The sequence below is a fragment of the Neovison vison genome, chromosome 11 (genome assembly GCF_020171115.1).
Source record: "Neovison vison isolate M4711 chromosome 11, ASM_NN_V1, whole genome shotgun sequence".
In the NCBI taxonomy this organism is placed as follows: Eukaryota; Metazoa; Chordata; class Mammalia; order Carnivora; family Mustelidae; genus Neogale; species Neogale vison.
In genome coordinates this window covers 18,221,790-18,235,522 of record NC_058101.1, presented here as the reverse complement: position 1 = coordinate 18,235,522, position 13,733 = coordinate 18,221,790, and the positions used below count along the sequence as shown (strand labels likewise).

At 36.4% G+C, this 13,733-nt stretch overlaps 1 protein-coding gene across 14 annotated transcripts in view; it reads left to right on the top strand.

Moving 5' to 3' along the window:
* The window catches only part of ADGRL3 (adhesion G protein-coupled receptor L3), a 793,594-nt gene that overhangs the window by 675,066 nt on the left and 104,795 nt on the right, over nucleotides 1-13,733 (top strand). For all 14 annotated transcript variants that reach the window (XM_044268179.1, XM_044268169.1, XM_044268166.1 and 11 more), the window contains 3 exons: nucleotides 5,741-5,924; nucleotides 6,883-7,005; nucleotides 13,212-13,420. In XM_044268179.1, coding sequence (XP_044124114.1) covers nucleotides 5,741-5,924; nucleotides 6,883-7,005; nucleotides 13,212-13,420 — 516 coding nt within the window. The remainder of the gene's footprint in view (nucleotides 1-5,740; nucleotides 5,925-6,882; nucleotides 7,006-13,211; nucleotides 13,421-13,733) is intronic.

The window sequence follows — 13,733 nt, the reverse complement described above, 5'->3', positions numbered from 1 at the left end:
CTTCATGGAGCCTCTTCGATACAGTGCTTGAACCCCGTGTTTCCACTATTCGAACGCTTGCCATGTTTCTACTTGCTTCATAGTCTGGCGTTGCTATATTGTCATTACTCTTAAGGACGGGGAACATCTGTCTGTCTCGCAGCATCCCTATTGAAAGTAATTCGTTAATATTTGTTGAATAAATATTGAGTTAGCCAGAAGTTTGAGTCAAGTTTATAGCTCTATTTAATTCCTGTAACACAATATAGATTTATATGACAGCATTCAATCATTTAATCCTAAATGAGATTTTTAAAATAGTACAATAAATTACAGTTTGCTAAAAGCAGTACATTTTTAAGCAACAAGGGATCTCTTAAAGAGGCAGAATCTTTTCTGTGAAATTTAAGGTTCATCTTGTTCTACTGTTAAAGGCTCTTATCACTATATTAAGGTCAGTTGTGTTATATAATCTAATTTTAATTAAGATTTGAAAATGCCAACACTTCACTGTAATAGAAAAGGGAGTTCAGAGATTAGTAGTTTTTATATGTGTAGTAATATTAAATGACAGTGATTATAGAAAGAACCTTAGGTTATTGATCAGATGTGTAAATATCAGTCACTCAACTTGACTTCTAATAAAAAACCTGCAAGTTCAAAACTGTTTTGAAGACTCCTCTAACATTTGACCTTTAAAATTTTCATTTGAATCAATATATAAGCGTAGATTAGAGTACCATGTGCCCTATTCGGTAATGATTTTAAACTTTCACTCCATTTTCTTTTATTCTCAACTGATAATCTTCATATCAAGAAGTCAAAAATGAAGAATTAAAGCTTTATTTTTTCAAATTGTAAATTAATAGCAACTATACTATATATGTAATTATGTGTTATATAATATTACACACACACACGCACACACATATATATAATCAGAAAGCAGGGGATGGGAGCAGAGAACAGAAGACTTACTTCTCTTTGCATATCTTGAGGTTTACACATGAAGAAAAAATATTTAAACATAATTGCATATATAATTTGTAAGAGTTGAATAGCCATGTTCAGCATAATGATTACAGCATGTATTGATGAAGAAATATTGCATTCGGGAGAACACATCAAAAAAAAAATGATGTAGAAGTAAAGAGTAAAATAAAATTTTATATCACTGGAGAGTTTTCCAAAAGAATGTTAGCAATTTATTACCATGAATTCATCCACTAAGAGGAAATAATTGCTCTTAACTTTCTAATGGGCTGCCTAATGATAATTTGCATATTTATAAATATCTGCTTTATTATAACACAAAAGAACTTTTAAAAAATACTGAATGAGCTTAATATAGGATTCACTTTCCATTCTGTTGGTTTGGGGGGGCATCTTCACACTCCTACTCTAAACGTATCTAAATATATAACTCCTTTGTTTAAAAATATTTACTGGCTGAATATTTTCTATGCAGTAAAGCCCAAACTTCTATCATCCTGAAGATCTAACTGCTCCTTACTATTTCTCCCACTATACCATCTTTTATATTCTTTTTCCATGCACCACACACTCTCCTCATCCCAAACCCAGAACATTCTTTGCCTTAGTATCGGCTTTGTTTTGTTTTAGTCATTAACTTGCTTACTATGCCCTTTAGTCTCAAGTCTCCTCATCATAATGGAGCCAAGTTTATTCATCTTTTAGTGTCTAACTCAAAATCACGCACCTTCTGGGATCTTTTCTTGATCTTCCTTCCTCATTACTTTTTGTCCCATATGCTGTGAGTCCTTAGCTCTATTTTGTGCTTACCTTCTGCCTTGGAGTGTAGGCAAATTGAAAGCTGACTCTATGTTTTCCTCTCTTTCCTAACCTCCTCCAACAGTGACTTCCCTAGTGTTTTGCATATCATACATACTTAATAGGACCTCATTGAATTACATTGAAAGTGAGCTTTGGTACACTTAAAAACATTTCTTCGGAAAGCTTTTTGTAGAGTATATTGTTGTTATGCCTTGTGGTTTGCATTTACTACAATAGCCTGTGGTTCTGCTGTTGGACACTAAGTGATGTCTCCATACCTCACTTTAATCAAATTCATTGTACGTTCCCTGTTCAGCTTTGGTTCTAAGCATAGTTAAGCTAATGTCCTTGTAATCAAATAAAATGAAAATCAACCTGTTTTTAAAGAGATGTTGTTGGACTAATGAAAGCAATGCAAATAACTAATTTGACAAAACAAAAACAAAACCACACATATCATACATATGATGATACAGTGTCATCATTTGTGGGTAAACTTACAAATGCAAAAATGTACAAGGAAAACAAAATGCAGTCTTTTGTCATTGAAGGGTGTGAGTAATTGGCCTTGATTAAACTGGTAACAGGGACATGTCAACAAACACTGGAAAGTTTAGACAAACTGCATTAATGATAAAGCTATTAGACTGACTTAACCGTACTGTTCAAACTTCTAAAATACACATTATGAATTATTTAATACACATGTTCCTGTCCTGTCCTATTCCTCAAAGCTTCAGGTGATATAGTCTTTAGTAGCTAAGTTGTGAAACAGGTTGATTCATGAAGGTTACATTGTAGAAGTTAATCCTTTGGGATATCACTTCAGAGCAGATATTTTATAAATATCAGGTATAACCTATGCTTCTGTCAGTGAAGATCTCACTTCCTCCTATGCTGGACTTAGATATCCAATGAAAGTCCATGTAAGGTTACACCTTGAACGTGTGTTATGAGCCAGCCCACATAAACGCATTTGTATCGCCCTGTAGTACAAAATGGTTGTCCTATCCTCTCTGATTTGTGGATCAACTGCAGACAAGTTAAGTAACTTTCACAACATCATACAGCTAGTAAGTGGCACAGTCCAGGTACAAGCTCAGCAGATGGGATTCCCAATTCCATATTCTGGTTTTCGCACTACAGAATTCCATGTGTTGAAATCTCCTTATGTTGATACTTAAGCAATCACACCACATGCTTTCTTTTTCTTTTTCTTTTTCTTTTTTTAAGATTTTATTTAGTTATTTGACACAGAGAAAGCACACAAGTAGGGGGAGCAGCAGGCAGAGGGGGAGGGAGAAGTAGCCTCCCCCAATGGGCAGGGAGCCTGTTGCGGGGCTTGATCCCGGGACCCTGGGATTATGACCTGAGCTGAAGGCAGATGCTCAACCACTGAGCCATCCAGGCACCCCACAACACGTGCTTGCTGAAGGCAGATGCTCAACGACTGAGCCATCCAGGCACCCCACAACACGTGCTTTTTAAAGAAGAATAAATAAATATTAGATTTGTGCCTAACCTATCCAAGGTTTTAGGACCATATATTATGTCTGTCATTTCTATAATAAACTTTGAAATCATTTGGGCTTTAATAGAAAACTTCTTTAAAGATCCTGATTTATTTGGGAAGATGGAATTGTCATAAATGTACTTGAAATTTATAACTATGAAAATATTGTACTACATACATTTTTGTAGGCAAAGCTAAGATAATTAATTAGGGGTGCCTTTGATTCGTTAGTTACCAATTCAAACATGGTATTTTACCTATTGCAGTCTATTGTAAACAGGCGGCTATTTAGAACATTCTCAGAGTTGACCATAGTTATTTCTTTTTCTTTTTCTTTCTTTTTTTTTTTTTTTAGATTTTATTTATTTGAAAGAGAGAGAGAGAAAATGAGAGAAAGAGAGAGCATGAGAAGGGGGAGGGTCAGAGGGAGTAGCAGACTCCCTGCCAAGCAGGAAGCCTGATGTGGAACTCTGTCCCGGAACTCCAGGATCATGACCTGAGCCCAAAGCAGTTGCTTAACCAACTGAGCCACCCAGGCATCGCAGTTGTTTATTTTTCTTGTGTTTTTTTTTTCTTCCTTTTTTCCACCTTTTGCATTTCTTAAATTAAAAAAAAAAAAAAATTGAAAACAATAAAGGGCAGAGCAGAAATATTGCATTATCCCCAATAAAATTTTCCCTGAGATAAGACTTACTCGGTGTAAGATTCTTCCGTAATCTTACAATGGCTGCTCCTTAAAGAACAGGCATAATTTCTGTTGTGTGTAGGATTTTCAGAGCATTTCTAATAAATTCAGAGCATCATCTAATCATGGAAAGAATACTTCTTTGCATCCTGGAGGTCGATGTTCTTTGGCTTCTGAAAATACCTAAACTTGTTTTTGTTCATTTGTTTCCTATGTGGCACCTCCTTTTTGGCATATCCTCTTGGCATTATCACTATAGAGAACTTCCTGGAAAGCAAATCATTTTGTTGTGAATGGCAATGCTTTTGTCTGGCTTCTAGGTCATGCTTTAAACTCAGAACACATGGCAGAACTAAGCACACTATGTGAAAACGCCCAGTTATTAAACTCATGAGAATTTTGTGTGTGTGTGTGTTTGTTTGTTGTTTGTTTTTAAATGATGCAAAGTACTCAAGTTGCTAGTTTACATGAAAGTCCAATGATGTTGATTTTTGGCCAGAACTTGGAGTAGCTGGGGAAAATATCAAGAAAAAACAACTCTTATCAAAAGGCAAATTAGTTTTTGAAGCTGGTGTTAATTGGCAGCCAAGGTGTTTCATTATGAAGCTGAATTTTTAACAGTTGTGAGTCGGTTACTATGAAAACACCAGCCAGAAGAAAACACGGCAGTGCAATGGGTATTTCTTCAATCTCTCCTAATCCTTCTGCCAATGTGTCAATAAGACGAGGCTTGTTTTAAAACACCCATGCACTGCCTAGAAATTGCCTGTGTTGGCTGTTTATTCAAATTTTTTCTCGATTGGATGTATATTTCATAATCATCGGATTCAGGGATGATCACTTTCAAACTGCAGGTGTTATATTTTTTCTATTTTGCAATTCTGTGTTTGAATGAAACCTTAAGAAGACTTTATTGGGAGAACCGTTTTTTTGTTTTGTTTTGTTTTGTTTTGTTTTGTTTTCCTTTGTAACCTAGAGCATAAACCTAACCACAGGAAATATATAAATTGTAACTAGGGAGATGATTCTTTGGGAGGAAGCAATGAGAACTGTGGCTTTTTATCTCTATGTGTACCTACTGCTGATTTTTTTTTAAAGGAAAACACCTGAGGGCCACAGGTAGCAAGTTCCAACTGTTTATTCCCTTCCCTAATACTAAACAGCATGAAGAAGGTTTTTCTTCACATATAACATATCCTAAGCCCCTGGGAGTATGTATGCTTTGATATTTTTCCCATTCTGACATTTTCCCAGCTGGCTAAGAAAAAAAAGTTGGTTTGTTCAGTGAGTCCTCAACTTATAGGCAACAAATTCTTATATTGTCCTGTCTGTCATTATCCCTTTAACCTCTGCTACATTCAGCATTTAGTTTTATGGTGATATGTAGGGGAAAAAAATGATTTTTTGTGGGTGATATGATAAAAGTGTTGGCTGAAATGACTTGCCAGCAGTTCCACAGCCAAATAATTTAATTATGTGATTATAGTCTTATTGAAGCCTTTGCTATTGATTCTAAGAAGCAAGCATGGATCTATTTGTTGTCCTTCAAAACAAAAGCTGGTTTTTCTCTTGCCTTGCAGTCTCAGCTAGGGCTTTAACAGAACACAATAATGAATGCTTCTGCTGCAGCAAGTCACAGGGGAGGCTAGGACAATACTGAACTCATGCACACCGCTGATTCTTGCTTGCTGAGCAACATGTACACCTGGATTTCTGACAGCTCTGTGAGTTCACTAGAGACCTTTGTCATTTTGTTCATCCTCTTGTAGGCGATGGTCGAGACAGTTAACAACCTTCTCCAGCCACAAGCCTCAAATGCATGGAGAGACCTGACTACAAGCGATCAGCTACGGGCAGCGACCATGTTGCTTGACACTGTGGAGGAAAGTGCTTTTGTCCTGGCCGATAACCTTTTGAAGACTGACATTGTCAGGGAGAACACAGACAATATTCGTAAGTGGCCTTTGTTATACAGAAGGACCAGAGACCCTTGGACAGCAGAGGAGAGAAAGAAAAAAATTTCTGTGGTAGTGTAGGTATTATGAGTGACTTTTATTTCAGTGGAATTAAGTGATTTTTTTTTCTATAATTAGAAGGATATCACCTGCCATTGGCTTAAAAGAGTCATTCCTCATAAACATGTGTGTTATCCTCCTTAGGATATCCCAATATTGGGTATATTAGCCTGAGATCACTCACAGTTAGGTCCTTTAGTTAGCTAATTAGTTTTTTATGTCCATGTGTATCGATGTCTGCATTGTACTATTTAAAATTTATCCTCCTAACAGTGCCTGTGGGTCACGTCAGTTATGATAAGAATATCTCTGAATTATGTATTATAAAAAATCACTCATTCCAGTGAAGGTGATAAAGCAGTGTTTTTTTGTAATTGTGTTATTGGCTCATAAGGAGTATAAATCTATTTTTATTGTGCATAAGGATGTAGCTGACAGTTTTATTTCAGAAGATTTGATAAAGTTGTTTCAAACTTACTAGATTTAAAGATTGATCAATATTGATATAATAGTGCAGCTCTAGAGTATAAAGAGACTTTTACTTAATTCACAAAAGAAAGATAATATTTTGAAGTTATAGTAACAATATTTTGAAGATATAGTAACAAAGTTGACAAAGGATAAGGATTTGAGCTTGATTTAAAATTTTAGGCTTTATAATTGATATATTTGTGTTCTTATTTACCTATTTAATAGCTTTTGTTTTATTTTAAAAATAAGGTACTAAAGAAATAATTTTGAAATGAAACATTGAACCACTATTCATTTTGACTACTATAAATTAGTAGAATGTTAATTCTGGTATTTTGATTTCAGAATTATTTCAGTAATTTAGGAAATCATCTTAGCTTTGGTATATTTCTCAATGAGCACTGATAGCTCTTTGCCATTAACAGAGTTGGAAGTTGCAAGGCTGAGCACGGAAGGAAACTTAGAAGACCTAAAATTTCCGGAAAACATGGGTCACGGAAGCACTATCCAGCTCTCCGCAAATACTTTAAAACAAAATGGTCGAAACGGTAGGTTAGAGTTTATTTGTTAAGCATTGTGAGATTGAACTCATCATCAATGCTTTGTTTCTTGGCTTGGGGGTTTAGATCTGCTCTCCAAAAGCTCTCTTGCTCTCACTCAGCTATTCTCTTCCTCCTCTCCCTCCTCTTTCCTATCTTGTGCACCAACAATATTGCAATGTATTTGCTCTATAAAATTTGCAGATTTGGAAATTGTTCTGTGCATTTTCAGTTGCAGTACGATGTCAGAAACTTGAATCTGAGAGGAATTAATGAACCACAACATCCAGATATCTGACTTTTTTTTCTTGAAAGGAGTAACACTTACTGAGTTGACAGATTTAGTTTCTAAAATTTTTAATGGAAATTTTACCTCTAATTTTAAAGTTGTATTGTTTTCCTTATTCACTAGTTTTTTTTTTTTTAAAAAGATTTTATTTATTTATTTGACAGAGAGAAATCACAAGTAGATGGAGAGGCAGGCAGAGAGAGAGAGAGGGAAGCAGGCTCCCCGCTGAGCAGAGAGCCCGATGCGGAACTCGATCACAGGACCCTGAGATCATGACCTGAGCCGAAGGCAGCGACTTAACCCACTGAGCCACCCAGGCGCCCTTCACTAGTTTTGAAAGTGTTTCTATAGTTTCTTTTGAAAAGCATACAGAAAATTTAAAACGTGAGAAGATGAGTTGGGGGAAAGTACTGGCCAATATAGGTCAGTTTGATACTAGATTAAATTCACTGAATATAATGAGAATTAAATAAAATCATAGAGAAAATATGTCTCAAGTTGTCTCTGTATTAATTTTCTTTAAAGATTTTATTTATTTCTTTGTCAGAGAGAGAGAGAGAGAGAGCACAAGCAGGGGGGCAGCAGGCAGAGGGAGAACCAGGGAGGTTCTCTATTGAGTAAGGAGCCCGATGTGGGACTCCATCCCAGGACCCTAGGATCACGACCTGAGCTAAAGGCAAACACTTAACTGACTGAGCCACCCAGGTGTCCCTAGTATTAAATTTTTAAAAACGTACTTTTTGCCAACTAAATGGGACCTTTGACCTGTTAGATGATGAGAAGATGACCTCAGGCTGTAGCAACCAACTCAGAGGTGGCATTGCATGGCGTAGGGTGCAGAGTTTTAAAGAAAGAAAAGCCTGTTGAATAATACCAAGCCAAAACAAATTGTGGCTGTTGTCAACAGAACAGAATTCTTTTAAGATTTTATTTATTTATTTGACAGACAGAGATCACAAGTAGGCAGAGAGGCAGGCAGAGAGAGAGAGGAGGAAGCAGGCTCCCCGCTGAGCAGAGAGCCCGATGCGGGACTCGATCCCAGGACCCTGAGGTCATGACCTGAGCCGAAGGCAGCGGCTTAACCCACTGAGCCACCCAGGTGCCCCAGAATTCTTTTAAGGTTGGGAATTGTATAAGTGACCTCCTAAGTCATTATATTGCCAATTTGACTATATGAATTTTGAGGCTATAATAAGATTTTCTACGAAGCAAAATCGGATTTCTGCATTAGCTTTCCAGCTGGCTTCCCTCTCTCCACTCTTCTTGCCTCCCGACAGAATATCCTGTTGACAAGGATCTTCTGGAAACGTAAATCTGACCAGTTTGCTTCCGGTTGCATTCAGAACAAAATCAGAGGATTTCACGAGGCTACCAAGTGCTTGTCCACTTCTCTCCCGCCTCATCTGCCCGACTTCCTGTCTGTCTTTAACCTGCTCTCTGTGACTCAGACAGTCTAATCTCCATCCTTTTTCTTTTTTATTGAGCTAGAAGTGACATGAGACTTTATATTAGTTTCAGGAGTACAACATAATGATTCGATATTTGTATATATTGTAAAATCATTACCACAGTAAGTCTAGTTCACACTTATCACCACATAGTTTTATTTTTTTCTTGTCATGAGACCTTTTAAGATTGAACTCCTCAGTAACTTTCAAAATATATAATACAGTATTATTAACTTATAGTCACTATGCCATATATTACATCCCCATGACATTTATTTATAACTGGAAGATTGTACTTATTGACCTTTTTCACCCATTTTGCCTATCCACCACCCCCTGCCAGTGGTAGCCACCAGTCTGTTCTCTGTATCTATGAATTTAGTTTATTTATTTATTTTTTTTAGGATTCCATATATAAGTGAGAATATATAATACTTATCTTTCCCTGTTTGACATATTTCACTTAGCATAATGCCCTCAAGGTCCATTCATGTTATCATAAATAATAAGATATCATTCTTTGTTAATGGCTGAGTAATATTCCATTGTTTTCATCCATTCACTTATCAGTGGACACTAAGGTTGTTTACATATCTTAACTCTTCTGAATAATGCTACAATGAACATGGGGTACAGAGATCTTTTTGAGTTAGTGTGTTTGTTTCCTTCAGATAAAAACCCAGAAGTGGAATTACTGGATCATATGGTAGTTTTATCTTTAATATTTGGGGACAGCTCCACAGTGTTTTCCACAATGGTGTACCAGTTTACATTCCCACCAACAGTGCACAAGGATTCTTTCTGATCTAGTCTTGAATACACCAAGAGTGTTTCTGTGTCAGATTTCTGCATTTTGTTTTCTTCCTGGAATGTAATTTTTACATTTCTTTACATACAAGCTTCTCTATCATTTACTGTTCAGTATAAATCTTACCTCTTTAGGAAGGGAAGTTTTTCTCTGTCTCCCTGAAGGTACACCATTCTTTTCTAATTGCTCTTTTCCCATTAGCCATTTTATACTAATGCTTCCTCATGGTGATTATCCACTTAACATCATATGAAATATTATTATTATTTTTTTTAAGTTGCCTGCTTATTATCCGACTTTCCTTCTACATGGTAAGCTCATGAGAACAGGGATCTCTTCTTACTTGTCATCTGTTACAGGTAACACTTGTGCCTGGCACATGGATAAACTCTCTAAGAATTTCTCAAATAAGTGTATGAACTTGTAGATATAAAGCTATTGGCAATCAAAATATGATTATATTAGTCATATTTTGTTTTATCCTCATTTATTTTATTTTCTAAAGTAGTATGTGTGTGTGTTAGGTCACATTTAAACATTAATTTTGGAGTGCAGAATCTGTAACAATTATACATGACTAAATGCATTGATAAAACAAGGTGGGGATATCAACATGACACTGTCCTGTAGGTAGAAATTGGTAGGAATTATCAACTGGCTATCAACCAGTTAAAATAAAAGTTGTTACTGTCAAAGGGCGGGGGGGGGCGGGAGAAAGATGTTCTTCTGAAGTGTAACCTTCCAAAACTTAGTATTTTCATATTAAATCTAGAGAAAAGCACTAAAATTAAATGCTGTGTCGTAACAGACAAGAAATATTTAGTGAATTACTGCTCTTTCCTGAGTACATGTTAACACATGTGGATTGGAAATATAAAAATGGCCCTTTCCTTTATGTAGTTCTTATAATCTCGTTGCTAAATTACTGAAAGGATATGGGAATCTCATTGGATCAATGAGAAGGCTGGAGAACTGGGCCCAGAAAACCAGCAAGAGCGAGAGGCTGGCAGCAGCCCGTTGCATCACATGGCATCATTGTTCGCGATGTCACGGCTGCCACGAGTGAGGCGTAAGTGAAGGCAGGGGCTGCTGCATTGCAGCCCACTTCCTCGTGTCACTGGCTCCTCATGTGAAGCCGGAGACGAGTGCCGATGATGGGAGGCATTGAGGTCTGGTGTCCAGAGCAACCTCTTTGCAAAACGGGCTGGGAAAGCCAGTGTGCATCCATTTTGTGTCTATAAATACCCAATAATTGGGAATTTTCCAAACAGGGGAGCACAGTTTAGATGTTGGACAGTCCCCTCCCTCCTCAAAAGAAATCTATTAAAATTTCCTTGTTCTTATTTCCACTTGACTCCTAAGATTCAGGGATAAGGGTTGAGACTTCTGTGATAGTCAGGACAGTGCCTATCTGGACAGCAGCTATCAGGACAGAGCCTCTATGAACTCATACTGGAAGTAAGACATAGGGCTTGATGTATTTTATTTTTTTTATTTTACTTTTTTAAAGATTTTATTTATTTATTTGACAGACAGAGATCACAAGTAGGCAGAGAGGCAGACAGAGAAAGAGAGGAGGAAGCAGGCTCCCTGCTGAGCAGAGACCCCGATGTGGGGCTTGATCCCAGGACCCTGGGATCATGACCTGAGCTGAAGGCAGAAGCTTTAACCCACTGAGCCACCCAGGCACCCCGGGCTTGATGTATTTTAAGAAAGAAAATGATATGATCAAAAACATGTCACCTGCGTGGCTCAGTCACTTAAGCATCTGCCTTCAGCTCAGGTCATGATCCCAGGACCAGGGATGGAGCCCTGCATTGGACTCCCAGCTCAGCGGGGAGTCTGCTTCTCCCTCTCCCTCTGCCCTTCCTCCCCATGTTAAAAGAAAGTTAATTTTACAGAAGATTGCAAGTGGGAGATAGTCATAAGAGAAAAAAATAAGGTGGAAGGATATATGGAGAAAGTGACTTTCAAAGAACATGGTAATTGTGTCCAAAAATGGATAAGGATTTTGAGTCCTTGTTATGGTTGTTTTCACTGCAATTGAAATAAAATTCACATAAAATAAAATGCATATCCTTTAAGAATGTAGCTTGATGAATCTGACAGTTGCACATTCCTCTGTAATATTACCTAAAATAAGATATAAATCTCTTCTATTACTCGGAAATTGTTACCCGTTTCCAGTCTTCTTACCCCCTCTCCCCATCTGATGCAACTACTCTGATTACGATCTCCATAGACAAATTTTACCTGTTCTTAGACTTCACACAAGTGGAATCATATAGTATGTGCTCTTTTCTGTCTGCGTTTTTAACCAAACACAGTATTTTGGGGATTCTGTCATCATGCTCTAATGGTAGTTTCTTCTTTGTTCTATCAATTGTTCTTCATTGAGGCACAGTCTATTCCATTATATCGTATGCCATAATTCATTTGTCTGTTGATAGATTTTTTACTTGTTTCCCTTTGGCAGATATTATAAGGTTGCTATTATCTTATACAAGATTTTTTTCTTTATAGATTTATATTTTCGCTCTTCTAGGAAGGGTAGATATGTTCAACTTCACAGAAAAAAAATCACCATTTCTCCAAATAGTTGAACTACTTCTCGTTTCCACCTGTAGTGTGCAGGAGCTGTAGCTGTTCCTCATCTTTATAATATTAATGTGACCAGTCATTTTGATTTTAGAAATTCTAGTGGTTATGAGATGGTATCTTGGTGTGTTTTTTCATTTTTATTTCCGGAAATACTAATGATGGTGATAATTTTTCATGTTTCTATTAGCCTTTCATGTATCTTTTTTTCTGAAGTATGTGTTTATGTCTTTTGCCATTTTCATATCTTATTTATTCATTTTTTTGTTGATTAGGAGAAACCCTATATATAGTCAGGAGTCTAATATTTATTATTGTTAATATAATATGTATATTATAATTTTATATCATAAAATATAATATACATAATATATTATATAAAGTATGATATATTATTAACAATAAATAATATTGTTGATATAATATTTTGATAGACACATTTTAAATTTTGATAAAGTGTAGTTTACCTTTCTTTCTGTCTTTTATGGTTAATGTCTTTTGGATCCTATTCAAGTCATCCTTGCCTACTCCAAGATCACAAAGATCCTCTATTTTGTTCTAGAAGTTTTATGGTTCTGGATTTTATGTTTAGTTCTATGATCTGTCTTTAAGTCTTTAAGTTTATTTGTTTGTTTGTTTGTTTTTAAGATTTTATTTATTTGACAGAGATTATAAGTACCCAGAGAGGCTGATGGCGGGGGCGGGGAGCAGGCTCCCTGCTGAGCAGAGAGCCCGATGCGGGGCTGGATCCCAAGACCCTGGGACCATGACCTGAGCTGAAGACAGGCTCTAACCGACTGAGCCACCCAGGCACCCCTAAGTCTTTAAGTTTTGAGTACAGAGCAATTCATTCACTTTTTAAAATACGGATAGATTGTTTTTCAGCATCATATGACATTCCTTTTCTCATGAATATCTTGGCACTTTGGTTAAAATGAATGCTTAATTTTGTTGTGAATGTATACTATATGGATTTGATTATAATTTAATTAGAAGTATCTAAATTTGGTGGAATGTACAAAGTAATCAGAGTTTCTTCCCAACTTGTAATTCACATTTACATTTTTTTCAGGAGAGATCAGAGTGGCCTTTGTCCTATACAACAACTTGGGTCCTTATTTGTCCACGGAGAATGCCAGCATGAAGTTGGGAACAGAGGCTATGTCCACCAATCATTCTGTTATTGTCAATTCCCCTGTTATTACAGCAGCAATAAACAAAGAGTTCAGCAATAAGGTTTATTTAGCTGATCCTGTGGTGTTCACCGTTAAACATATTAAGGTAAGAAAATGCCATGATAAGTTTAGTTGTCCAAATTGTCTGTATCTGTTACAGCGTGAACATGAACTAATTTTCCTTTAATTTTTCCTATTATTTGACAGATAGCAATTCATTATCTATAAAATGATAGTGATGATTTTTCTTTTCTAAGATGAGGGAGGGGAATAACTCTTGAATATATAAATGCTTCTGATAAAAATATTTGTAGATGGATTTCTAAATGTGTCTCCATAATTAAAAAGAGTTAACAACATATTTAGTGGAATTGGACATGGCTTCACATATGATGTCACAAGTAATTATGTCTTTGAGC